At 41.7% G+C, this 27,393-nt stretch overlaps 1 protein-coding gene across 2 annotated transcripts in view; it reads left to right on the forward strand.

Annotated features, from left to right (window-relative positions):
* Positions 1-27,393, forward strand: part of lyrm4b (LYR motif containing 4) — a 182,709-nt gene that overhangs the window by 142,294 nt on the left and 13,022 nt on the right. Inside the window, exon 3 of one of the 2 annotated variants that reach the window (XM_080202071.1) lies at positions 2,562-2,634. The exons of the other annotated variant lie outside the window; for it this stretch is intronic. Coding sequence (XP_080058197.1) covers positions 2,562-2,612 — 51 coding nt within the window. The 3' untranslated portion in view covers positions 2,613-2,634. Of the gene's footprint in view, positions 1-2,561; positions 2,635-27,393 lie in introns of those variants that run through there. 2 annotated transcript variants of the gene reach the window in all.

The raw sequence follows: 27,393 nt of genomic DNA on the forward strand, positions 1-27,393 counted from the left end.
TGTTTTACCCATCTATTAAATTTATTATTTGTGAAAGAACAAAAAGTTAACCTGAAGTAAAATAGAAAAGCCAAAAATAACAGGTCGATTGTTGTCTCAAAAGAAGCATAATGTTTTGAATACAATTCTTCATCAGAGCAGGGGAGTTCTCTCCAGTATTTTGGCCAATATTTTATCCCTCAAGCAACTTTCTTAATAAAGCTGATTATCTGTTGCTATTTATGGGACCTTAACTTTGCTGTGCACAAATTGGCTGATGCATTTCCTTCATTTCAAGTGTGCACTTCAAAAGTAGTCCATTGGCTGTGAAGAGTTGGAAAATCCTGAAGTTGTGAAAATCACTAAATAATTGCAAATCTTTTTCTTATAATGGATTGATCTATCAAAAATGTTACTAGCAATTTGAAAGCTTCAAGAGATTTTTATTCTTGGAACAGTATGGTTATCTTCACAGTAACGTGACCCCATTTTGTTTAATGGCATTGTTTATGCTTCCTTTCATAAATTCTGTATGCGCTATTAAAATCCTGAAATGAAAATTGATTATTTTAGAGATTTTTGAATTGATTCACGCATTTAACTCCCAGTAGTTGAAGACTCTTTAACCAGGAATGAATTTAACTAAATCAATTTCCTTGCTCAGTTGCTATCTGCTTCCTCTTGAACTGATATCTCTGGGCTGTTTTGCTGAAATTTCAGTAGAGTTGTCATATACATGTCTTGGCACAGTGAGTAAATGATGATTGATAGTGTGATAAACTGTTCCTAGAGTCATGTTTTCTTATTTTTGTCTTTTCCTTCCTTACTATGTTTTTTAGTTATAATTTTCTCTAATAATCCATGCTGTCATTCTAGTTGCTTACATACCAAAAATGTAAAAAAAAATCAAGGTTATCAGCAATTTAAACTAATTTTCAAGAGAAGAAACAAATTGACTTTTATCTAATTTGTGAGGAAATACTTAGAATTGCTACATCCAATTACAATAAGAAATATAATTTTTAGTTATTGGTTGACCTCACAAGTGAGCCAGAAACTGTAGGCATGTCATTCAAGATTTGTTTCTTTGTGACAAAGATTGAAATGTATTTACGTTTTTAATTTCATTAGCTGGACATGTAACATATAGTACAAATACACTTGAGTAGTCCAGTGTTTATTCTGATAAAGATGTTAACACTGTACATTTAGGATATATAATTTTAGCAGTGATCCATGAATAACTTTATATATCCAATTACAGTAACAAGCTTAAAATTATGCTAGATCATAGACCAAAACTACCAAGTCATCAGAATGTCCCAAAGATGTAACAGAAATTGCATACCACAGTCCTTACAATTTACAAAGGGATCCTTGGAGGAAACTGTTGTTGGTATGTAGGCTGTTAAACTAATGTTTTGGGACTGTGTCCTTAATTCAGGGTAAAATAAACGGAGGCGTATGAACTGTTATAAAGTCTGCGTAACAACTGGCCTGGGTGATGTAGCTGTTAAAGATTAAAAGAGACCTGGGTTGTTTGCCAGGAAGAAGGTGTAAGTTATTCACACTTGGAGACAATGGTAGCCTTTCTGTTCATAGTGATTGACTGGTAGTTTCCAAATTACTGGGAATGTATTGAGAATGTTAGGTTGTAAATGGTTATACTTTGAATTGTCTGTGTGATTCCAGGATAGTTTAGCTAAGCAGTGTTTTCTACCTGGATACCAGGACCAAGTAATTCATATTATCATGGAGATGGGCTTAGGGGGGACTTTCTAAGATATCACTAAAAATTCTCAGACATAGTCTGCCAAGATCTGGAACACAGAGAGATCAGTGAGGCTGATAGTTAACCATGCAGGTGGGAGCTCACATTTGGATTAAAAAGGACAATTTGTGAGAATTTGAAACAAGGCTGGAAGATTCACCTAGTGTGTGTTAGAGAGTGACCTGCCAAGAAACCCCTCAAGGCAGTGCATTGTAGCCCAAACAAAAAGTAATCAATTCTCAAATTTCAACTCTGCTATCTTGTGCATTCCCTATCATCAGTGTCAAATTTCAATTGCCTTACCTTCGCTGTCTCGAAGGCAAATCTCCACAGTTTGTTGACTTTTCATCAAGGAAAGAAAACTATGTTGGCTTGGGCACATTTGCAGGATGGAAGACTTACATATGCCCAAATGTGTTCAGTGTGGCAAGACAGCCAGAGCCAAAACCAATAGGACACCGAGAGCACTTTTTTTCTGTCCTATTTTCTGTCCTGTAGTGTTCTTGACCTCATTTTTCTGCTCCACACCCCTTCCTTCCCACGTTCGAAGGAGATTGTCATTGACTTCAGGAAGCGTAAAGGAGAACATACCCCTGTCTACATCAATGGGGACAAAGTAAAAAGGGTCGAGAGCTTCAAGCTTTTAGATGTCCAGATCACGAACAATCTGTTCTGGTCCCCCCGTGCTGACACTATAGTTAAGAAAGCCCATAACGCCTCTACTTTCTCAGAAGACTAAGGAAATTTGGTATGTCAGCTATGACTCGCACCAACTTTTACAGATGCACCATTTTTTCTTGTTATATCACAGCTTGGTATGGCTCCAGCTCTACCCAAGACTGCAAGGAACTACAAAAGGTAAATGTTGCCCAATCCATCCCGGACAGTCGCAAAAACCCAGCTTGCAGGTGCAGCAGGTGGTCAGGAAGGCGAATGGGATGCTGGCCTTCATAGTGAGGGGGATTGAATATAAAAGTAGGGAGGTCTTGCTGAGGCTATATAGGGCATTGGTGAGGCCGCAGCTGGAGTACTGTGTGCAGTTTTGGGTGCCGTACTTACGCAAGGATATTTTGGCCTTGGAGGGAGTGCAGAGGAGGTTTACTAGGCTGATGCCGGAGTCGAGGGGGTTGAGCTATGAGGAGAGGCTGAATAAACTAGGCTTGTACTCGTTAGAGTTTAGAAGAATGAGGGGAGATCTCATTGAGACGTATAAGATGATGAATGGGATGGATAGGATAGAGGTGGAGAAACTCTTCCCGCTCAGAAAGGACAGTAGGACTAGGGGGCACAGCCTCAAAATAAAGGGGGGGGGCGGTTTAGAACGGAGTTGAGGAAGAACTTCTTCACTCAAAGGGTGGTGAATCTCTGGAATTCTCTGCCCGTTGAAGTGGTGGAGGCTACCTCGCTAAATATTTTTAAGAAGCGGGTTGATGGGTTTTTGATAAGAGAGGGGATTAGGGGTTATGGGGAGAGGGCGGGAATGTGGAACTGAGCCATGACAGATCAGCCATGATCTTATTGAATGGCGGGGCAGGCTCGAAGGGCCAGATGGCCTACTCTTGCTCCTATTTCTTAAGTTCTTATGTCTATCCATGCTGCCTCAGAAAAGCAGCCAGCATAATTAAGGACCCCACACACTCCGGACATTCTCTCTTCTACCTTCTTCTTTGGGGAAAAAATACAAAAGTCTGAAGTCATGTACCAATCAACTCAAGAACAGCTTCTTCCCAGCTGCTGCCAGAATTTTGAATGGATTTACCTTGCATTAAGTTGATCTTTCTCTACACTCTGGCTGTGACTGTAGTTTTTTTTTCTCGGACCCCTAACCCTATAAATTAGTGTAGAGAGGATACCTGATCCTCTACACTGGTAGAGAATCCCACCCTCCCACCTCCTCTAACCTAAATTATAAGTGTGGGGGAAGTTTTTTTTTATTTTTATTTTTCTGCTGGTAATTGCTTCAGAGATGGCAGTTCAGGCAGTAAGCTGCATCTCCTGTGGGATGTATGTGGTGAGGGAATCTAGTAGTGTTTCAGGTGAGTTTACTTGTAGGAAGTGTGTTAGATTGCAGCTTCTGGAGGAGCGTGTAAAGGAGCTGGAGGTGGAATTAGAGGAACTCCGCATAATTCGGGAGGCGGAGGTGGAAATCGATAGGAGTTATAAGGAGATAGTCACTCCTAGAAATGAGTCTTGGGTCACTGCCAGGAAGAGGGGAAAGAAGCAATCGGGGGGACAATCCCCTGGGGCTGTTCCCCTCCAAAATAGGTTTTCGGTCCTGGAGGCTACAGTTGAGGAGGAATCAACTGAGGATAGCCAAAGGGAGCAGGTCTCTGGGGGTGAGCCTAGTGTGAAAGCTCAGGTGGTTAGGGGCTGTAAAAGATTGGGCCTCGTGATTGGGGACTCCACAGTTAAGGGGACAGATAGGAGAGTTGGAAGTAAAGGTAGGGACTCAGGGCTGGTGTGTTGCCTACTAGGGGCTGGGGTCCGGGATGTATCAGAAAGGGTATTCAGGACTCTTAGGGGAGAGGGAGATCAACCCCAAGTTATAGTTCATGTGGGGACGCATGACATAGGGAGGTTAAGGGAAGGGGATATTAAGCAGAGATTTATGGAGTTGGGGTGGAAACTAAAGGCCAAGTCTGATAGAGTGGTTATCTCCGGACTCTTGCCTGTGCAACGGGATAGTTTAGAGAGGAATAGAGAGAGGGAAAGTTTGAACTCGTGGCTGAGGGGTTGGTGCAGGAGGGAGGGGTTCAGGTACTTGAGCAATTGGGGCTCGTTCTGGGGAAGGTGGGACCTCTATAATAGGGATGGTTTACACCTGAATCAGAGGGGGACCAATATCCTGGGGGGTAAATTTGCTAAGGCCATGCAGGGAGGTTTAAACTGATTCGGAGGGGGGGTGGGATCGTGAGTAGAGGGGTTGAAAGTGAGGGGGGCATAGATGGGGACTGCAATGCATGGCATCGCAGGGGTGGGGCGGAGCAGGGTTTGAAATGCGTATACTTTAATGCAAGGAGTATTCGCAATAAAGTGGATGAACTTGCAGCGTGGATCAGTACCTGGGACTTCGATGTTGTGGCCATTTCAGAGACATGGATAGAGCAGGGGCAGGAATGGTTGCTGCAGGTCCCGGGGTTCAAATGTTTTAGTCGGAGTAGAGAAGGAGGTAGAAGTGGGGGAGGGGTAGCATTATTGGTCAGGGACTGTATCACAGTGTCAGAGAGGAAGTTTGATGAGGACTTATCTGTTGAGGTAGTATGGGCGGAGATTAGAAATAGGAGAGGGGAGGTCACCCTGTTGGGAGTCTTTTATAGACCTCCTAAAAGTTCTAGAGAGGTTGAGGAAAGGATTGCGGAGATGATCCTGGTTAGGAGTGAAAGTAATAGGGTAATTGTTATGGGGGATTTTAACTTTACTAATATTGATTGGAATTGTTATAGCTGTAGCTCGTTAGAGGGGTCAGTTTTTGTACAAAGCGTGCAGGAAGGTTTTTTGACTCAGTATGGAGATAGGCCAACTAGAGGTGAGGCTATATTGGATTTGGTGCTGGGAAATGAGCCAGACCAGGTGCTAGACTTGGAAGTTGGTGTGCATTTTGGTGATAGTGACCACAATTCGGTTACGTTCACCTTAGTGATGGAAAGGGATAGGCATGAACCTCGGGCCAGTGGTTTTAGCTGGGGGAAGGGTAATTATGAGGCTATTAGGAGAGAATTAGGAAGCATAGGTTGGACTAGGAGATTACAGGGACTGGGAACGTCCGAAATGTGGAGTTTTTTCAAGGAGCAGCTACTGCGAGTCCGTGATAGGTATGTCCCTGTCAGGCAAGGAGGAATTGGTAGGGCTAGGGAACCGTGGTGCACCAAAAAAGTTGATTCATTGGTTAAAAAGAAAAAGGAGGCTTATGTTCGGATGAGACGTGAGGGCTCGGGTAGTGCACTAGAAAGCTTTAGATTGGCTAGGAGGGAGTTGAAGAGTAAGCTAAGAAGGGCTAAAAGAGGACATGAGAAGACTTTGGCTGATAGGGTTAAGGAGAATCCTAAGGCGTTCTATAGGTATGTCAAGAACAGAAGGTTGGTTAGGGCAAGATTAGGGCCAGTTATAGACAGCAGAGGGAAGTTATGTGTGGAACCGGAGGAGATTGGAGAGGCATTGAACCAATATTTCTCTTCGGTGTTCACGCAGGGGGACATGGATATAGCTGAGGAGGAGACTGGGTTGCAGGGGAGTAGAATTGACAGTATTACAGTTGATAAGGAGGATGTGCTGGATATTCTGGAGGGTTTGAAAATAGATAAGTCCCCTGGTCCGGATGGGATTTACCCCAGGATTCTCTGGGAGGCAAGAGAAGTGATTGCAGAGCCTCTGGCTCTGATCTTCAGGTCGTCGTTGGCCTCTGGTATAGTGCCAGAAGATTGGAGGTTAGCGAATGTTGTCCCATTGTTTAAGAAGGGGAACAGAGACTTCCCCGGGAATTATAGACCGGTGAGTCTCACTTCTGTTGTGGGCAAGGTTTTAGAAAAAATTATTAGGGATAGGATTTATAGTTATTTGGAGAGTAATAAATTGATTGGAGATAGTCAGCATGGTTTTGTGGCAGGTAGGTCGTGCCTTACTAACCTTATTGAGTTTTTTGAGAAAGTGACCAAAGAGGTGGATGGGGGTAAGGCAGTGGACGTGGTGTATATGGATTTTAGTAAGGCGTTTGATAAGGTTCACCATGGTAGGCTTCTGCAGAAAATGCAGATGTATGGGATTGGGGGTGATCTAGGGAATTGGATCAGGAATTGGCTAGCGGATAGGAGACAGAGGGTGGTGGTTGATGGTAAATATTCATCATGGAGTTCGGTTACGAGTGGTGTGCCTCAGGGATCTGTTTTGGGGCCACTGCTGTTTGTAATTTTTATTAATGATCTGGATGAGGGTATAGTTGGGTGGATTAGTAAATTTGCTGATGACACCAAAGTCGGAGGTGTGGTAGATAGTGATGAAGGGTGTCATAGTTTGCAGGAAGACTTAGACAGGTTGCAGAGCTGGGCCGAGAGGTGGCGGATGGAGTTTAATGCGGAGAAGTGTGAGGTAATTCACTTTGGTAGGAATAACAGATGTGTTGAGTATAGGGCTAACGGGAGGACTTTGAATAGTGTGGATGAGCAGAGGGATCTAGGTGTATGTGTACATAGATCCCTGAAAGTTGGGAATCAAGTAGATAAGGTTGTTAAGAAGGCATACGGTGTCTTGGCGTTTATTGGTAGGGGGATTGAATTTAGGAGTCGCAGCGTCATGTTGCAACTGTACACAACTCTGGTGCGGCCGCACTTGGAGTACTGTGTGCAGTTCTGGTCCCCACATTACAGGAAGGATGTGGAGGCTTTGGAGAGGGTGCAGAGGAGGTTTACCAGGATGTTGCCTGGTATGGAAGGGAGGTCCTATGAGGAGAGACTGAGGGATTTGGGGTTGTTTTCGCTGGAAAGAAGGCGGCTAAGAGGGGATCTTATTGAAACATATAAGATGATTAGAGGTTTAGATAGGGTGGACAGTGATAGCCTTTTTCCTCGGATGGAGAAAGCTAGCACAAGGGGGCATGGCTTTAAATTAAGGGGGGGTAGTTATAGGACGGATGTCAGGGGTAGGTTCTTTACCCAGAGGGTGGTGAGGGATTGGAATGCCCTGCCTGCTGCAGTTGTAAATGCGCCTAGTTTGGGGGCGTTTAAGAGATCCGTGGATAGGTTTATGGACGAAAAGGGATTGGTTTAGGTTAGTGGGTCATTGTCTTTTAACTGGTCGGCGCAACATCGTGGGCCGAAGGGCCTGTTCTGCGCTGTAATGTTCTATGTTCTATGTAACACTACATTCTGTATAGCGTGCATAAACAGTATTTTCCACTGTATGTTAATACATGTGACAATAATAAATCAAATCAAAATCCTTGTTTCCATTCTTTCTCCCCACTGCTTACCATTACCCTTTCCCTTCCACCAACTCTGCTCTCTCCAAACCTATTCTACTGGTGTGACTTCTTTAGCAGCTTGACTGTTAGTTCTAGATTGCTGTCCAATTGTGGTGACCTTTGACAGCTTTTAAGCTTTTGATGATTCCTGAAGAAGCAATACAATAATTTGGCTCCTGTAAACATAACGGTCTTTTTTGTTCCCCAAATTGAGATATCAAATCTCATGAATGCAAAAAGAACGAAACTGTGAATATCTCAAGTTTTAAAGGCAAGTTAGTTTTGTCAAACTGGAACTTTATTTTTCATCAGAGTTATCAAACCTTAAGTAGCTTATCTAATTTTCTTCAAATTGCAAGTGCATTTCTGTTTTTCCCCCAGCTGCTGAGGAATGCATGAACTGCCTGCTTGCTGTTGCAATGTATTTTATTGAGTTTAAATTGGCAGCTTCTAAAGGTTGCAAAACTAATTTTCCTGATGTTACAACCAACAAGCATGAACACTTGGAAAAATAGGATTATATCTTTATAACTTCCCTTTATGATAGACAGGCTCAAATATTTAATATTCTTCAGTTTAAAGACATCTCCCTCAATGTTTCAGAATCGATACAGTTAAATGAATATTTTATATATGCTAATTGATGCACCAGTTTCACCAGGAAAGATTTGAGTCATAGAGGTTTACAGTATGGAAACAGGTCCTTCGGCCCAACTTGTCCATGCTGCCCAGCTTTTACCACCAAGCTCGTCCCACGTTTGACCTGTATGTTTCTATACCCATCTTATCCAAGTAACTGTCTAAATGCTTTTTAAAAGATAAAATTGTACCCGACTCAATTACTGCCTCTGGCAGCTCGTTCCAGATACTCACCACCCTCTATGTGAAAAAATTGCCTCTCTGGACCCTTTTGTATCTCTCCCCTCTTAACTTAAACCTATGCCTTGTAGTTTAAAACTCCCATACCTTCAGGAAAAGATGCAAACTATCTATCTATCTATCTATGCCCCTCATTATTTTACAGACCCTATATAAGATCACCCCTAAGCCTCCTACACTCCAGGGATAAAAGTCCCAGTCTATCCTAAGTCTCCCCTTATAACTCAAGCCATCAAGTCCTGATCACTGGCCTCCAGCCCCATCTCCACAGTACTGAGCCCACCCCTCCACAGCCCCAACCTCCACCCCAAGCTCATTGGCCTCCCTCTTTCCCTCACTGATCGCAACTGCAAAGATGCACTGGGACCCCTCCCCAGCCACATCAGGGCCCACTCCTTTGGCACTAACCACCAGGGTGTCAATGTCCAGAGGACACCACCTCCCCCTCCCTGGCCACTTGACCCTCTGGTGGCCCAATTGCCCCCACCTCCCCCTTTCACTCCAGCAGGGTTGGTCCACTAATTCCCTGAAAGTGGGCAGCTCCTATAATTCCCACTGGAGTGAACCACTGTAGCAAGAATGGAAATTCTTGTAAGCCTGGAAATTTCAGTCGCAGGCTTGCTAATCTCATTTAAATGATATTCAAATTGATATTAAAATCATTTCCACGCATCCCGCCAATATCCAGCATGGAGCTGAAGTTGCCAGAAATATGGTGCTGGAAAACATTACTGTGGCAGGAACACATGCGCCAGCCCTGCGAATCGGCTGATGTGAAAATTTGGTGCAGTGAGATAGGAGAATTGCAGCCATAGTTTTAATTTTTGTTGCATTATTTTTCACTTCAAAAGTTACGTCAATCTCTCGTGCCCAGACACTGAATGTTTAAAAGTGAGATGTCTCATTTCTTCTGGCCATAAATTGTTGTTAGAGCTGTTTAAAATTTCATTTTTTAAACTTTTTCTTCTCCTTTCTGTCTCTTTTCACTCAAAGAGACCATTTGGAATGGAAAAATCCATTTTTTCTTTTCTTCTCCTTTTCTCTTTCTGCACCTGATCTGATATTGAGTTCTTATGAAAGGTCATTGACGTGAAAGATCAACTCTGTTTCTTCCTTCAAAGATGCTGCCATATCTGCTGAATATTTTCAGCGTTTTCTGTTTTTATTTGATTTTGGATAGGATTTTCCTCCCCTTTTATGGTGGCAGGAGGCCGTGTGCCACTCACCAGTGGTAAAATTTTATGGTCCCACTGTTATCAGTGCAGTTTCCTGTTGAACACACCCCTCACCGCTGGGAAATCCGCGGTGGAGGTGAGCTGTTGAACAGCGGCAAGATTTCAGCAACTGAGTTTATCCATTTTATTCTACCCTCCTCTTATTTTCTGCTGTTGTTTTCTTAATCCTTCAATCTTATTGTTTGAAGAGATATGCATATATCCTGTTGATCACCAAGGTTCCAGATGTGCTATTGCACTGTTAGCAGCTAACAATCTCAGAAAATTTGTCTGCAAAAGATTGTAAAAGCTGAATGTTCATGATCGAGCCTTCCAACAGTGTACAGAATGGGATTCCCCAACTGCTCTAACAAAGTCTAGGCTAATGATGTGATAGATCTCAATGCACAAGTCTTACTGGGTGTTTCTTATGTGGTGAATCTCTGGAATTCTCTGCCCGTTGAAGTGGTGGAGGCTGCCTCGCTAAATATTTTTAAGAAGCGGGTTGATGGGTTTTTGATAAGAGAGGGGATTAAGGGTTATGGGGAGAGGGCGGGAAAGTGGAACTGAGCCACGACAGATCAGCCATGATCTTATTGAATGGCGGGGCAGGCTCGAAGGGCCAGATGGCCTACTCCTGCTCCTATTTCTTATGTTCTTATGTTCTTATGTTCTTATTATTACATGATACTCTGGACATTCACACAACGGCTTGATGTAATGTAGAGACTTTATGGAAAATAAACGTGAGAATATTACAAACAAAATCTGAAACAAATAAATAATTCATAGCGAAAACCATATTCAATTGAGTTAGCAGAGTATGAATAAGATATCTAATTCAGAATAATGGTCTACAAAAGACACAATACATAAACCAGATCTGTAAATTGCACTGGTTTGTGTGTACAGTCCATGGCAGCAAAATCTACAGAATACTTATAAAACAGCCCTATGTTGGCTTTGAAATATTTTTACATACCCATTCCCCTCGTTTCAGTAAATCTTTAATGGTCCTATATCTGTAGCAGTGAAATGGACCACAGTATTTTTTATACATCACATTGCAATGCATTTAATAAAATGCCCTGTATTCTACACAGCAAATGGGAGCATTAAGTACTGTGAATTTATCCATTTTACACGAATAAGGGTTCTCTGTTAAATCATCGTCACTCCCCACAAACATTGATGTTTGCCTTCTGACTTTTTTAAGCTTGTGAGATGTGTGGCTGTTGAAAGATTTGCCAGATATTTACAAACAAAATTCAGTGATGCTCATTGTAAATATTTTCCCTTGAATATGCCTTGGATGTGGAAGTATTAATTTATAGATTGAATAATAGTGTCTAAAAGAAATACATAGTTTGAATGAATTTGATTTTATTTTAAAAAAGAGAAAAATTTGCATATATATGTGTGGTTTCTTTTGGGATAAAGTTCAGAAATTTCCATGCAATTATGGGGCTAATTGGTTAAGGGAGATTGGAAAACAACAGAACGAGCCATAATTTTATTATAGTTTTACAGTATATTTTTCTTTTTTTCTGTTTCCCTGAACCATCATGAGAATAGGTAATTTGTTCCCAAACCTTCTGCCATTGCTCTCCAGTAGCCTGCTAGTAGGAAATCTGCAAAATTTGCCTTTAGTAAATCAGCTCTTAATTTTGTCCTCTATGTGAGCCATCTGGCACTTACTCATTGCTTATTCCCTGACAATCCAACCAATTATTAGATTCTACTATGTAGAGTATCACAGAAACAAACTCACTGTGGTAGCACCCTGTAGATTAAACATGTTTAGCATTAATGAGAGGCATTGTCCCAAGTGCACATCCAAGTACTTTTTAAATGTTAAGTTTTTGTCTCTACAATCCTTTCAGGCAGTGAGTATCAGATCCCCACCGCCCTCTGGTGAAATAATCTACCTTCAAATCTCCTCTGAACCACCTGTCTCCTACCCCAAATCTGGTATGCACCCCTCAAATAAAAGAAATTGAGCCTTATTTCCTATTCACTATCTTTTATGCATTTCGATTAGATTTTCCTTCAACCTCCCCTGTTTCAAAGAAAACAGTAGCTAATAGAACATAGAACACTACAGCACAAACAGGCCCTTCGGCCCACGAGTTGCGCCGATCACATCAACACCTATCTATAACCCCCAATCCCATAAAACCCCATATACTCATCCAGAAGTCTTTTAAAAGACCCCAGCGAGTTCGCCTCCACCACCACTGACGGCAGCCGATTCCATTCACTCACCACCCTCTGAGTGAAAAACTTACCCCTAACATCACTTCTGTACTTGCCTCCCCGCACCTTAAATCTGTGTCCTCTTGTAGCGACCATTTCAACCCAGGGAAATAGCCTCTGAGAATCCACCCTATCTATTCCTCTCAACATTTTATAAACCTCTATCAAGTCGCCTCTCAACCTTCGTCTCTCCAGGGAAAAGAGTCCCAGCTCCCTCAACCTAACTTCATAAGTCATGCCTCCCAGTCCAGGCAACATCCTTGTAAATCTCCTCTGTACCCTTTCAATAGCTTCTACGTCTTTCCTATAGTGAGGCGACCAGAACTGCGCACAGTACTCCAAATGAGGCCTGACAAGGGTCTTATAAAGTTGCAGCATTACCTCCCGACTCCTAAACTCAATCCCTCGATTTATGAAGGCCAGTACACCATACGCCTTCTTGACCACCTCTTCCACCTGCGAGGCCGATTTAAGAGTCCTGTGGACCCGGACCCCAAGATCCTTCTGCTCTTCAACACTACCAAGACTCCTGCCCTTGATAGTGTACTCATTCATCCCGTTGGTTCTGCCAAAATGGACGACTACACATTTATCCGCGTTGAAGTCCATCTGCCACTTCTCCGCCCAGTCCTGCATCCTATTTATGTCCTGCTGCAACTTTTGCCATCCTTCCAGACCATCCACAACACCACCGACCTTCGTGTCATCAGCGAACTTACTTACCCATCCTTCCACTTCCTCATCCAGGTCATTTATGAAAATGACAAACAGCAAGGGTCCTAGAACAGATCCCTGGGGCACTCCACTGGTGACTGACCTCCATTCAGAAAAAGACCCATCCACAACCACTCTCTGCCTTCTGCAGGCAAGCCAGTTCTTGATCCACAAGGCCAAAGGCCCTCGGATCCCATGCCCTCTCACCTTCTCAAGAAGTCTGTTGTAATAACTAAAATCTAATAACTAATAACTAATCTGTTGTAATAACTAAAATTACGCAGTCAGGGCAACATTCTTGTAAATCTTCTTTGTACTCCATTTCATAAATCTTTCCTATATTGGAGTGACCTGTACTCCACCTTGACCTCCATTTACCCAGGCAGTTGTAGCATAACCTCCCAAATCTAGTATCTGTGGCTCAGCTAATAAAGGCAAGCATCCAGCATGCTTTCTTGACTATCTTTTCTACCAATTCAGCCACTTTCAGGGATCTGTGAATTTGCATTCCAGGGATCCCTGTACCTCAAAATTTCTTGGTATCATGTCATTTACTATGTATTCCCTCATAATGTTAGTTTTGAGGTGGTGATGCTGCTGTTGGACTGGGATGGGTACACAACACCAGGTTAAAGTCCAACAGGTTTATTTGAAATCACGAACTATCGGAGCGCTGCTCCTTCATCAGGTGTCTCACCTGGTGTTGTGAGATGATTTACTGTGCCCATGTTAGTCTTCACTGCATATTTCTCAAAATTGAGCACCATTTGTCATTGTTTCATCCTCCTGACTACTCCATTCATGACTTCCTGCAGACAAGAGCTTTCTTGTTATTTATCAATTTCACGGCCTAAACATATCCCCCACATTCAAGTTCAAATCAATTTTACATATATCACAAAAAGCAAGGGGTCTGTTTCTGACCCCCTCGAAATCAGCCTTCTAGTCACAAACCAGCCACAAATCATTATCCTTTACTTCCTGCCTCTGAGCCAATTTTAAATCCATCTTGCTATTTTGACTTGGATTTTCAGGGCTTTTTCATGGCCCCTTCCATTCAACATTATTAAAGGTCAAAAAGAAGAGCTGGTGGAACAACCCTCTATTAAGCCTGGAAATGAACTAATAGGCCATAAAAATAGACAAATCACAGAAGTACATAATGAAATCATGGATAGTGGCAGAAGAGATTGAGCAAGCATGTTGAGACAAGCGGCTACACACACCAGTGCGGAATTGATTTCTCAGTACCCATTCATCTAATTGATCTCGCTACAAGGATTATGTGAGAAACTTACAAATCATGAGCCCCAGTTGAACATGAGGACAATTATTTAGGAAATATCTGAGATTAGTTGAGGGAAATGATCTGATAGACCATTTTACAGAATTCGTAAATCTAATTTGGCAGCTTTGAGAGGGGGCGTGGAGTGAGCTGGGAGCAGAGTGAGAGCTAAAGGGCTTTGGCTCATCAGGCTTAGGCAAAAAGGATGAGGCAAGGTAAGTTTAATTCTTAATTACTTTTTTCTGTGTTCCTTAAAAAAGGGAAATTATGAGTGTGAGGCCAGTCTGTTGTTCCCAGTGTAAGATGTGGGACGTCCTGGAGGCTCCTGGCCTCCCGGACATCCTTATCTGTGCTGGGTGTGTCGAGCTGCGGTTCCTAAGGGACCGTGTTGGATAGAAATCGTAACTCTATCTCCTTTACACTAGCATTGGAAAGAGATAGGATCAGGCAAGTTAGGAAAGTGTTTATCTGGAGTAAGGGGAAATATGAAGCCAACAGGAAGGAAATTAGACAAGTAAATTGGAAGGAGGTATTCTCGGGGTATTCTAGTACCATAGTAAGGTGGCAGATTTTCAAGGAATGTTTGTCCAGGGTTCTGCACGACAACGTTCCGATGAGACAGTGAGGTTTTGGTAGGTTACGGGAACCCACATGCATGGAAGTTGTAATGAAGCTAGTCAAAAAGAAAAGTAAAGCTTACAAAAGGTTCAGAGAGCTAGGAGATGTTAGGGATCTAGAGGAGTATACGGCTGTTTATAATTTTCATAAATGACCTGGATGAGGAAGTGGGGGGATGGGTTGGTTAGTTTGCTGACGACATGAAGGTTGGTGGTGTTATGAATAGTTTGAAGGGATGTCAGAAGTTGCAGCATGACACAGATAGGATGCAGGCTGGGCGGAGAAGTGGCAAATGGACTTCAACCCTGATAAATGTGTAGTGGTCCATTTTGGCAGGTCAAATGGGATGAATAGTATAATATCAAGGGTAAGACTCTCAGCAGTGTAGAGGATCAGAAGGATCTTGGGGTCCGGGTCCATAGGACTCTTAAATCGGCCTTGCAGGTAGACAATGTGGTTAAGAAGGCATATGGTATACTGGCCTTCATCAATCGAGGGATTGAGTTTAGGAGTCGGGAGATAATGTTGCAGCTTTATAAGACCCTGGTCAGACCCCTCTTGGGGTACTGTGCTCAGTTCTGGTCGCCTCATTACAGGCGGGATGTGGAAGCTATTGAAAGGGTGCAGAGGAGATTTACAAGGATGTTGCCTGGATTGGGTGGCATGCCTTATGAGGATAGGCTGAGGGAGCTCGGTCTTTTATCCTTAGAGAGACGAAGGATGAGAGGTGACCTGATAGAAGTGTATAAGATGTTGAGAGGTATCGATCAGGTGGATTCTCAGAGGCTCTTTCTCAGGGCTGAAATGGTTGCTATGAGAGGAGACAGGTTTAAGGTACTGGGGAGTAGGTACAGAGGAGATATCAGGGGTAAGCTTTTCACTCAAAGGATAGTGGGTGAGTGGAATCGGCTGCCATCGATGGTGGTGGAGGCAAATTCGCTAGGGTCTTTTAAGAGACTTCTGGATGAGGACATGGGACTTAATAGAATTGAGGGTTATAGGTAAGCCTAGTAGGTAGGGATATGATCGGCGCAACTTGTGGGCCGAAGAGATTGTTTGTGCTGTAGTTTTTCTATGTTCTAATAATGGACAAATCTCCATGATACCACAAGTTAGGAATCAGCTGTGAACTAATTGCATGTTCAGATGGATATGATGAGTATATTTTTTATAAGAAACTCTAAAAAGAATTATAAGAAAAATATTAAGGTGAAACAAGACAACTTGGCCCACTTAAGATGATTACTTTGGCCCCTCAATTCACCCTGTATAGAATTGAAATATGTTTTATTGCCTTATCCAATGAATAATTTCAAATGCTTATTCATATTCATTTTCAGAAGGCGTTTGACAAGGTACCTCACAAGAGGTTATTGCAGAAGGTAAGGGGGCATGGAGTTGGGGGTAGGGTGTTAGCGTGGATAGAGGACTGGTTGTCAAATAGGAGGCAGAGAGTGGGGGTCAATGGGTGCTATTCGGATTGGTGGTTGGTGACTAGTGGAGTGCCCCAGGGGTCGGTGCTGGGGCCTCAGCTATTTACCATTTATATAGATGATCTGGAGGAGGGAACCGAGTGTAGGGTGTCGAAATTTGCTGATGACACCAAAATTGGTGGAAAGGCAAATTGTGCGGAGGGTGGGGAGAGTCTACAGAAGGATCTAGATAGGCTGGGCGAATGGGCCAGGAAATGGCAAATGGAATTTAATGTTGGCAAGTGCGAGGTGGTCCACTTTGGTAGGAAGGATTATTACTTACGTGGAGAAAAACTGCAGCAGGCGACAGTGCAGAGGGACCTCGGGGTCCTTGTGCATGAGTCGCAAAAACCCAGCTTGCAGGTGCAGCAGGTGGTCAGGAAGGCGAATGGGATGCTGGCCTTCATCGCGAGGGGGATTGAATATAAAAGTAGGGAGGTCTTGCTACGGCTGTGTAGGGCATTGGTGAGGCCGCAGCTGGAGTACTGTGTGCAGTTTTGGTCGCCGTACTTACGCAAGGATATTTTGGCCTTGGAGGGAGTGCAGAGGAGGTTTACTAGGCTGATGCCAGAGTTGAGGGGGTTGAGCTATGAGGAGAGGCTGAATAGATTAGGCTTGTACTCGTTAGAGTTTAGAAGATTGAGGGGAGATCTCATTGAGACGTATAAGATGATGAATGGGATGGATAGGATAGAGGTGGAGAGACTCTTCCCGCTCAGAAAGGATAGTAGGACTAGGGGGCATAGCCTCAAGATAAAGGGGGGGCGGTTTAGAACAGAGTTGAGGAGAAACTTCTTCACTCAAAGGGTGGTGAATCTCTGGAATTCTCTGCCCGTTGAAGTGGTGGAGGCTGCCTCGCTAAATATTTTTAAGACGAGGGTTGATGGGTTTTTGATGAGAGAGGGGATTAAGGGTTCTGGGGAGAGGGCGGGAATGTGGAACTGAGCCACGACAGATCAGCCATGATCTTATTGAATGGCGGGGCAGGCTCGAAGGGCTAGTTGGCCTACTCCTGCTCCTATTTCTTATGTTCTTATGTTCTTATATTGGTTTTAAATTTAGGTCTGATTTATCTTTTACACACCTACCGGAATTAAATTGATAGGAAATGTATAATTTAGAAATTTGCACACCGTAAATCTGCCACTTGCTCTCAGCAAATTGGGTGAATATTCGAAAAGCAAATTTGAAAGACTGTTTTCCCTACTCTCAGCTGAGATTCACTAGTGTTCCATTGACATTGGTAAAGAGGTGGACTCCCCATTCTGTGTGCTTTCTGCTATCATCAGTAAATATTTTGTTTAAAATTCACTCCCAGGATGTGGACATTTTCAGGAAGGCCAGTATTTATTGCCCATCCCTAGTTGTCCTGAGAAAGAGATGCTGAGTCACCTTCTTGAACTGATAATAGCTTGACGCAAACGAGTAGTTAGCTACACTATACAGATAAATTAAGAATAAATCTTAATTTATTGGTGTAGGACTGGAGTTGCCTATAGACCAAGCTATAGAAAGATTAGAGATTTCTCCCCTTAAGGACATTTGCTAAATAGTTTGGTTGTTAGAACAGTTTAATAGCTTAGTCATCATTTTTCCTGTATCAGCTTTTCGTTTCCAGATTTTAAAAGCTAAATTCAAAATCTCAAACTGCCACTGTAGGATTTGAACTGTGTTCTCTGGATTATTAATCCAGCCCACTACAGTACTCTGCTCTAGTTTTGAAAAGATGTCAAATAAACCCATAAAATTTCACAAGAACTAAGTAATGAATACTAGAATAAACTTTTTCTAAAGTTCTTTGAGTATTTACATTACATCTCATTCTAATTTTTGAATTGATGTTTCAATTCTTAGTTAAATTTATATTGAGACAGTGACTTGATAACTGCAACTTTGGAAGTATGAATTACACTGTGAAATTGCTGTTGTGTTTTGCACTCCGTTGTTTCAAATCTATGCATTTCACCTCTCATAACATAAAATGTAGGACATTTGGGGTTTTCAGTACTTTGGTGCAAAATGAAAGCAGTCATGCAAAAAGGTAGTAAAATGGGCACAATGGTGACGGATACAAAGTTAAAGAAGGAACAATCAGAATTATATCAGAAGAATAAGTAACATGATAGAGAATGTCTCCCCTAGAGATCAGAATTTATCATTTAAATATGTTGACTGAAATAATTATATTTTCTAATTTTGACAGTTCAACTAACATGTTCAAATATTAAAAGTTCCCATTTGTTTAGTTTTTAGTTTATTAGTGTCACAAGTAGGCTGACATTAACATTGCAATGAAGTTACTGTGAAGATCCCCTAGAGCAGTGTAGAGTAGTGGTGTAGTATTAGGGATAACCCCTGTAGTTCCTTCCTTATGCCATATGGGTTGCAATATAAAAAGGTTTAATGTTTAAGAAGATAATTTCTGTCACATCACACACCACTCCATCAAAGACGGAAAATGTGTGTATGTGTCTTACATAAGAACATAAGAAATAGGAGCAGGAGTAGGCCATCTAGCCCTTCGAGCCTGCCCCGCCATTCAATAAGATCATGGCTGATCTGTCGTGGCTCAGTTCCACATTCCCACCCTCTCCCCATAACCCTTAATCCCCTCTCTTATCAAAAACCCATCAACCCGCATCTTAAAAATATTTAGCGAGGTAGCCTCCACCACTTCAACGGGCAGAGAATTCCAGAGATTCACCACCCTTTGAGTGAAGAAGAAGTTCTTCCTCAACTCCGTTCTAAACTGCCCCCCCTTTAATTTGAGGCTGTGCCCCCTAGTCCTACTATCCTTTCTGAGCGGGAAGAGTCTCTCCACCTCTATCCTATCCATCCCATTCATCATCTTATACATCTTAATGAGATCTCCCCTCATTCTTCTAAACTCTAACGAGTACAAGCCTAGTTTATTCAGCCTCTCCTCATAGCTCAACCCCCTCAACTCCGGCATCAGCCTAGTAAACCTCCTCTGCACTCCCTCCAAGGCCAAAATATCCTTGTGTAAGTACGGCGCCCAAAACTGCACACAGTACTCCAGCTGCGGCCTCACCAATGCCCTATACAACCGCAGCAAGACCTCCCTACTTTTATATTCAATCCCCCTCGCTATGAAGGCCAGCATCCCATTCGTCTTCCTGACCACCTGCTGCACCTGCAAGCTGGGTTTTTGCGACTCATGCACAAGGACCCCGAGGTCCCTCTGCACCGTCACCTGCTGCAGTTTTTCGCCACGTAAGTAATAATCCTTCCTACCATTATTCCTACCAAAGTGGACCACCTCGCACTTGCCAACATTAAATTCCATTTGCCAGTTCCTGGCCCATTCACCCAGCCTATCTAGATCCTTCTGTAGACTCTCCACACCCTCCGCACAATTTGCCGTTCCACCAATCTTGGTGTCATCAGCAAATTTCGACACCATACACTCGGTTCCCTCCTCCAGATCATCTATATAAATGGTAAATAGCTGAGGCCCCAGCACCGACCCCGGGGCACTCCACTAGTCACCATCCGCCAATCCGAATAGCACCCATTGACCCCCACTCTCTGCCTCCTATTTGACAACCAATCCTCTATCCACGCTAACACCCTACCCCCAACTCCATGTCCCCTGACCTTCTGCAATAACCTCTTGTGAGGTACCTTGTCAAACGCCTTCTGAAAATCCAGAAAGACCACATCCACCGGCACTCCTCTATCCACCGCCCTAGACACATCCTCATAGAACTCCAGTAAATTTGTCAGACACGACTTCCCTTTAACGAAACCGTGCTGCGTCTGCTCTATCAAGCAATTCCCCTCAAGATGCCTCGCTATTTCCTCCTTAATGACGGATTCTAACATTTTACGTACAACAGACATTAAACTAACCGGCCTATAATTCCCTGCCTTTTGCCTGGCACCCTTCTTAAACAACGGTGTAACATTAGCCGTTTTCCAATCTTCCGGCACTTCCCCGGAATCCAGCGACGTCTGGAAAATAACCACCAAGGCATCCACTATCACCTCCACCATTTCTTTCAGAACCCTCGGATGCATTCCATCCGGTCCTGGCGACTTGTCCACAATCAGCCCCTCCAGTCTGTCAAGCACCGCCTCTCTAGTAACAGTAATGTCATTAAGACCCTCCAGTCCTACCACCTTTCCATCTCTAACACCTGACAAATTATTCACGTCCTCCTCCGTGAAGACAGAAACAAAAAAGTTATTCAAGACCTCAGCCATATCCCCATCCCCTACCACCAAGTCCCCCTTCTCATCCTCTAAGGGTCCAACGTTCACCCTAGCCAGCCTCTTCCTTTTTATATATTTATAAAAACTCTTGCTATCCTTTTTTATATTAAGCGCTAGCCCAGCTTCATAGTTTCTCCTACCCTTCTTTATCAACTTCTTTGTCAATCTTTGTTGACATTTAAACCTCTCCCAATCCTCTTCTTGCCCACTACTCTTAGCTACTCTAAACGCCTCCGCTTTTAATTTAACACTTTCCTTCACCTCCTTCGTTATCCACGGCTTATTACCTCTCCTCCTACGGTCCTTTTTGACCATCGGAATAAATTTCTGCTGAGCACCAAGAAAGATCTCCATAAAGATCCTCCACTGCTCCTCAGCAGACCTACCTTCCAACGCGCTCCCCTGAAGCAACTCTTCCATCCTTTCAAACACACACTATGCTTGGACTGGCATACCATATGATCTAAAAGAAGAATGGGTATGTATTTAAACCAAAAATAAATGCACTTTGTTTAAAAATCTTTGGCTGTTTCTGATTATCACTATGGAACAGTAAATGGTGCCCTCTTGTGGTTAAAGGTAAGCCTTGAGTAAATTCGAAGAATGCTTGTGTCGATGTTGCTGATGTTCATTGTTTACAAGTGGAAAAACCTGCAATTTGTCATGATCAGGCATCTACACAATTCGTTCCATCTTTTGACACCTTTACTGAATACTGTAAAATGTGCTATTGACTTGAAATTCTTGAGTAAATTCATGTATCTTCAACCTGGTCACTCAAATACAATCTTGATATCTTGTCACAACTTAAGTACCAATATTATTGGAAATTTTACAACTCAGTTTTCTTTTCCTAAGAAACTTTCAATTCCTCAGCCAATTTTGGGGAAATAATTTTAATTATTTTCAGTACATTTTATTGTTTTCCTTCACCCTTGCTGTTTGAGGACATTGGTTTCATACTTCTGACCCAAGAGTAATTCCATTGATGCATTGGCATCTGGAACATTGCCATCAAAACTATCCTGAGCTATCATCTAGAATCCTCTAACTATAGTATTTGGTTACTGAGGGAGTAACACTTAGTAGAGAGGACATTGTTGATTTTTCTGTCTAGTCTAAGGCTGCTGAGAGCAGTTGTAACATCCCCAATGCTGCCCAGACTGAATTTAACTTGCAGACTGAATAACTTGCATTTAAGAAAAAGTGGTAATTTTATGCTGTTAAGTCCTTTTGATAAGGGAAATTTGCAAATTGACCTGGGCTGGATATTTACAAGTGCTTGGCAATCAGCAGCAATTAACTTGTAAATTGACCTTGAGGCCCATTTAGAGATTCCCCACAGGAAATACTAAAATAGTTCTTTTAAAGGGAATTCTGCAGACCACAATCTAATCAACGACACCACAAGACATCAACTAGTATACATTTTTAGTAGACAATGAATATCTATTTTTAGCTAGCTGGTCCCCACCACCAGCTATGTGACTAACAATAGTGATTGCTACAGTTCAATCAGGTGCAAGAAACACAACAATAAAAAAGTGGTCACATTTGTGGCTGCTTCCAAATTTGCAGATGCTAGACATCTGAAATAAAACCAGAAAATATTGGAATCACTCAGCAGGTCAAACAGCAACTGTCGAGAGAACAATTTCAGATTAATTTTGTCCTGATGAAGGGTTGCAGTTTATTAATACCATAACAAATTAAAATCTGTTGAACTACAATGTGATTTTTGATCAAAATTTCCTTCATCGTAATTTATTGTATTGTGATGTATTATAGTCCTATACTAGAAAGTCCTATACTAGGGTACGTAGACTTGACGTTTTTAGAACGATTAATGCATAGTGTGTGGGGTATTGATAATTCGGAAATGTGAAGTAATTTCCTCAGATAAGTCAAAGGATTTCAACGAATAGATACTTTTGACTATTGCTTTTCCATCTCTTTTGTTTAATTTTGTGTGCTCAACTAGAGAAGTCATTTTGGAGACGTGTGAGCTTTGATCAGTGCCAATCATGCTCTCTCATATCAGGTGTGACATAACCAGCTATGGTTATTTGTTTAGTCCAAAAGATTATAACCAACTGTGGTAAAGCTTACTTTATTCTGTATCTGTAACTTGGCCTAGCCTCAAATTAGGATAAGTGTAATCTATCCATCTATGTGAATTTCAAAATCCTGTAACAGTCATAAATAACTGTCTGAATTAAGCAATTAAATTAACTTAATTATGCTGAATTTGTACCTATCAACACAAGAAGCTGAGCTAAAATTGCAAACACTTGTTTCATATGACTTTGAAGAACCAGCAGATAGAGAAGGTTTTCAAATCCATTGTTCTAGTCAGGGTACAAAGCCAGAAGTGAAAACCAATACGCTGATCCACTGCACCCCCCAGTTACTGTGCATTCATCATCTTATTTCAATATTTATGCAGAGGACTGTCAGCACAACATGCATGGTCCAATTTTGTTTTTATTCTTTGTCAGTGACCAGGTGGCTGTCATTAACTATGACAGTTCATGCTGAAGAAATGGTCCTCTTCAGAAGTATTAGAGAGCACATTAAAGACAAAAGCAATGAACCAGATGAACAGGTCAAGTGCAGCAGCTGTGCCAAGGCAGATGGAGACTTAGTAAAGAAGGATCTGAGATGGATCTGGGAAAGGAGTGCAAGAAGACGTGCAAAATGTGATTGAAGAAGGAATGGCCAAAGAGAAGAATAGAGAAGAAATTCAAGAGCTTTTTCCAACAGGAGTGGGAGGTCAATAGACAACAGACAGACTTTGCCTCAATTTAAGATTAGTTTAGATGGTTCTTGTGGAACAGCCATTGTGAACATGGTACTGAATGACTCCCGAGAGTAACTTGGTCCTGGGATGGTGGAAGGAAAGTAGGTCTGAGACAGAATAGTAGCAACTGAACTTTGTAAATCAAAATTCCATTGCATTCTTTTTGCACAGATATGTTCATACTTGGCATACTGTTAAACATACATGCTTATAACAAATCTATTTTCCTCCCTTCTAAATTCTGTGTAAGAAAGATAGAAAGCAGGCGCAAGTCATTCGGCCTTTAGAGCTTGTTCCCCAATTCAATATGATCATGACTGATTTTCTATCTCAATGCATTCTCTCCATACCCTTTGATGCCCTTGGAATCTAGAAATCTATCTGTTTCCATCTTAAATATATTCAGTGACTTGGACTCCACAGCCATCTGTGGTAGCAAATTTCACAGGTTTACCACTCCTCATCTCTGCCCTAAATGGTCTACCCCATATCCTGAGACTGTGACCCCTTGTTCTAGTACTGCTCCCCCCGCCCACCTCAGCCAGAGGAAACATTATCCCTACAACCAGTCTGTCCAGCCCTGTCAGAATTATGTGTTTCAGTGAGATTCCTCCTTATCTTCTAATATCCTTTAATCAGTAATGAGACCAAAACTGTACACAATACTTCAGGTATGGTCTCGCAAAGGCCCTGTACAACTGCAGTAGGACATCCTTGCTCTCACACTCAAGTCCTCCTGCAGTGAAGGCCAACATACTATTTGCCTTCTTAATTGGTTGCTGTATCTGCATGCTTGCTTTCAATGATTAGTCGGCAAGATGACCAATTCTAAATCAATGCCAATATATTACCTCCAATCCCATGTGCTTTAATTTCGCACATTAACCCCTTATTATGGGACTTTATTAAACATTGAAAATCCAATACACTATATCCACTGGTCCTCTCTTATCTATTCTGCTAGTGGTCTCCACATATACTTTCTATAGGTGACAGGGAATGGAGACGATCTTCCTCCAGACTATCAATGTACTGAATTACTTGAAGATGTTGAAGAACAGCTATGGTGGACATTTTTGCACAGAAAACTTCTTGATATAAGCTAATTTAAGTGTTACGAATTTGGGTTTGCTGTAAATAATAATGGTTCGGTGACTTCAGTTTCCACACACACTCTGTGTATATCTTTTTTTTTGGATATGATTCAGTCAATCATATAACCATTTATATGGTTGTTAGAATCCAAATGACTGAACGAGATAAATGTGCTTTTTTTTTATTAATGCATGGGATGTGTGCATTGCTGCGTGGGCCACCATTTAATGCCCATCTCCAAGGGCAGTTAAGGGCCAATCACATTGCTATGGGTCTGGAGTCACATGTAGATCAGACCAGGTAGGGACAGAAGATTTCCTTCCCCAAAGGACATTAGTGAATCAGGTGGGTTTTTAGAATAATTGACAGTGGTTTTATGGTCATCGTTTGACTTTTAATTCCAGGTTTTTTATTGAATTCAATTTCACCATTTGCCATGGTGGGATTTGAATCCCCAGATCATTATCCTGGGTCTTCTAGATTAGTTGTCCACTATGCTGCTGTCTTCCCTGCACGTGCAGTCTCTTGATGGAGCAAAGTTTGGTTCAAATTGTAAACTGTTTTATTTTGTTTCAGGTGTCATTTAATAAAACTTACATTTGCACAATGATACAAAGTGTATTTATTTAATTTATAATCTTGTAAAGTAACTTCTCTGTACGCTATGCTGCTAATTCTCTCCTGTTGTAGTGAGCTGACTTTTTAAAAATTAATTTATGGGATGTGAGCGTCGCTGGCTGGGCCAGTTCTTAACTGCCATTTGAGAAAGTGGAGTATTCAAAAGCACTAAAGTGAGTATTAGGAATATTTTGGTATTCTGTGATAAGTGTAGGTTGGAGTCAAGATTGGTTATTAATGATTTAAAATATGTAGTATTATAGAATTGTATCACCTTCCAACGATTTCCCCAAGCCCCACACACAGCAAGTATAATAGGGAGAAGCAATTTTTAATATGGCACCCAAAAAATGATGGGAAAAAATTGAACAGTAAACAGTAAAGGAGTACTTTAATACAAACTGCTGTTTGACACTTGCTATTATCATTTATATGAGGTAATATTGTCATGCTGTGACTAGTTATTATGAATAGCCTACATCATAAGAGAGATTAAAAACTGGGATTGTGCCTTTTTTTTGCTCACAACAGATTCCAATCTTGTTGAGCTTGCTTGCATGGTGATTTGACACTGGTAAAAGTGACAAAAAAATTTCAAGAGAGTTGAGGGAAAATGCCAATAGATAAAGCCAGCTACAGGTGTTAGTCATGGTCAGTTTCTCTTCTGATGGTCATTTATGTTTTAATCTGCAGCCGTTGTTGTCTCTCTCTTTGTCCCAATAAGACTGAACAAAGTTTACTGTGCTGCCTGTCCTTGCAGTCAGCAAATGCTCAGCTCCACACTCATCACTAGCACAGTGTTAAAATTAGAATGCAAATGAGCATGCGGTGAAAGGAGCAGAGCTGTACATGCATAGATTGCAAGGCAAGCTTCATTTACATGTTTTTGGTTCTGATGCAACAACAAGGATCACAACAGTTTTATGATACCACTATACAGTAGCATGAAGATGTGCTAAGATAGTTCTTTTGCAACATTTCTTTGTGCTTTTAAAATCACTGTAAAATAGGTGAAGTGATCAGTTATAAGTTGTTTAATCGTAAAAAAATGTTCATGAAGAATTAAGAGGGATCAGCCTGACAATGTCCCTGAAGGAACCAACATATTTATAGATTTTTTTTGAAGCTACTATGTATAGTACAAAGGTTACAATCTTGACATAAACATTTTGTAGAAGCACAGGCCATTTCCATTTTGTAGTAACTTTCTTAAATGGCACAAAGAACACTTCTACTCCTTCCTCATTAAATTTAGGTAGCAAGTGAATATTTTTTGCCAAAGCAAAAGTACTCAGCATTAGCTCTGAGTCATCCTTACCTTTCCAATCCAATTACACATGCTTTCAGCCTTTCTTTTTCCAATTCTAATTCAATTTTTATGACACTTCTCCTATTCTCATTTTTCTCTCACTTCTCTGACTTTCGCTTTCAAATTCATGTTTTGTAGCTCTCTCTCTCTCGAACTTAATTTTCTCTAGTTTGAGTTGTTTCATCTCCCAATGTCTTGCTGATGTAATTTTAGCTAGATCCACTTGATCCCGGTAGGAATATCCCTTTCCTCAAGCTTCCAAGAGCTGAGCCATTAATACTTCAACAATCTCTGTTTTCCTAGGTTCTGATTTCAAGTTGAGCCCCAACTCCTCTGCTCTAGCTTTCAAATTAACCTTTGTCACCTGTTATAAGGCACTAACAAACATATGGTCTCTCTCCAAAACTGCCTGAGTGTCTGGATTTTTCACTTAATACAGCAAAAGTAAATATGAAACCTTAGTTGTTTGAATTCTGGAAAATTCCATTGTACCCTTTTACCTGTCTGTGTTGAGACTGTGGATGTGCCCGCCAACTTGTTAAAATCCAAGAGACCAATTACTTTTTGGGAAAAAAAGAAATCCCCACAACATTAATTGATGGACAAGATTTCACTTTTTTAATCTTTAATGTAACAACCTAAAATCAATGTAATTCAAAACTTAACAACTGAAGAATATTTCAAATACTAATATAAGTTTCACTTTAAATTGTCAGTACAACATGTAGTTACAAACATTTATATTACTTCCCACACAAACATGGTACCATGTACAACCTTTCACTTTCTCCAACTTGAAATTTGTTATGTAAGATCTCTCACTTTCTACTCAATTGTTTTGGCCAGAGTCACGTTCACTAGAAGCCACATTCCTGTGAAGTTCCTGAACATGGTCAATGCCAACAAGGTGCATGTCTACAAATCCCCTCTCACTTGAGTCACAACAGCCCTGATGTCAGAGACTTCCTTCTCTGACCTTATTCAATAGTGGAGTGGGCTCTGTCAACATGAAACAGCACCAGTTGATTTTGTCCAATCCATGGTCTTGCTCTTCCTATCTGCACCTCTCTGTCCTTTTTATTTGTATTATACAAAACAGTAACAGAGGCCAGAATTTTACACTACCCCAGGTGGATTCTGAGGTGGGGGAGCATAAAAATATTTGGACAGATTTCCTGCCAGGATCCTGCTCAC

The sequence above is a fragment of the Carcharhinus amblyrhynchos genome, chromosome 2 (genome assembly GCF_965287045.1).
Source record: "Carcharhinus amblyrhynchos chromosome 2, sCarAmb.v2.hapA, whole genome shotgun sequence".
Lineage (NCBI taxonomy): Eukaryota > Metazoa > Chordata > Chondrichthyes > Carcharhiniformes > Carcharhinidae > Carcharhinus > Carcharhinus amblyrhynchos.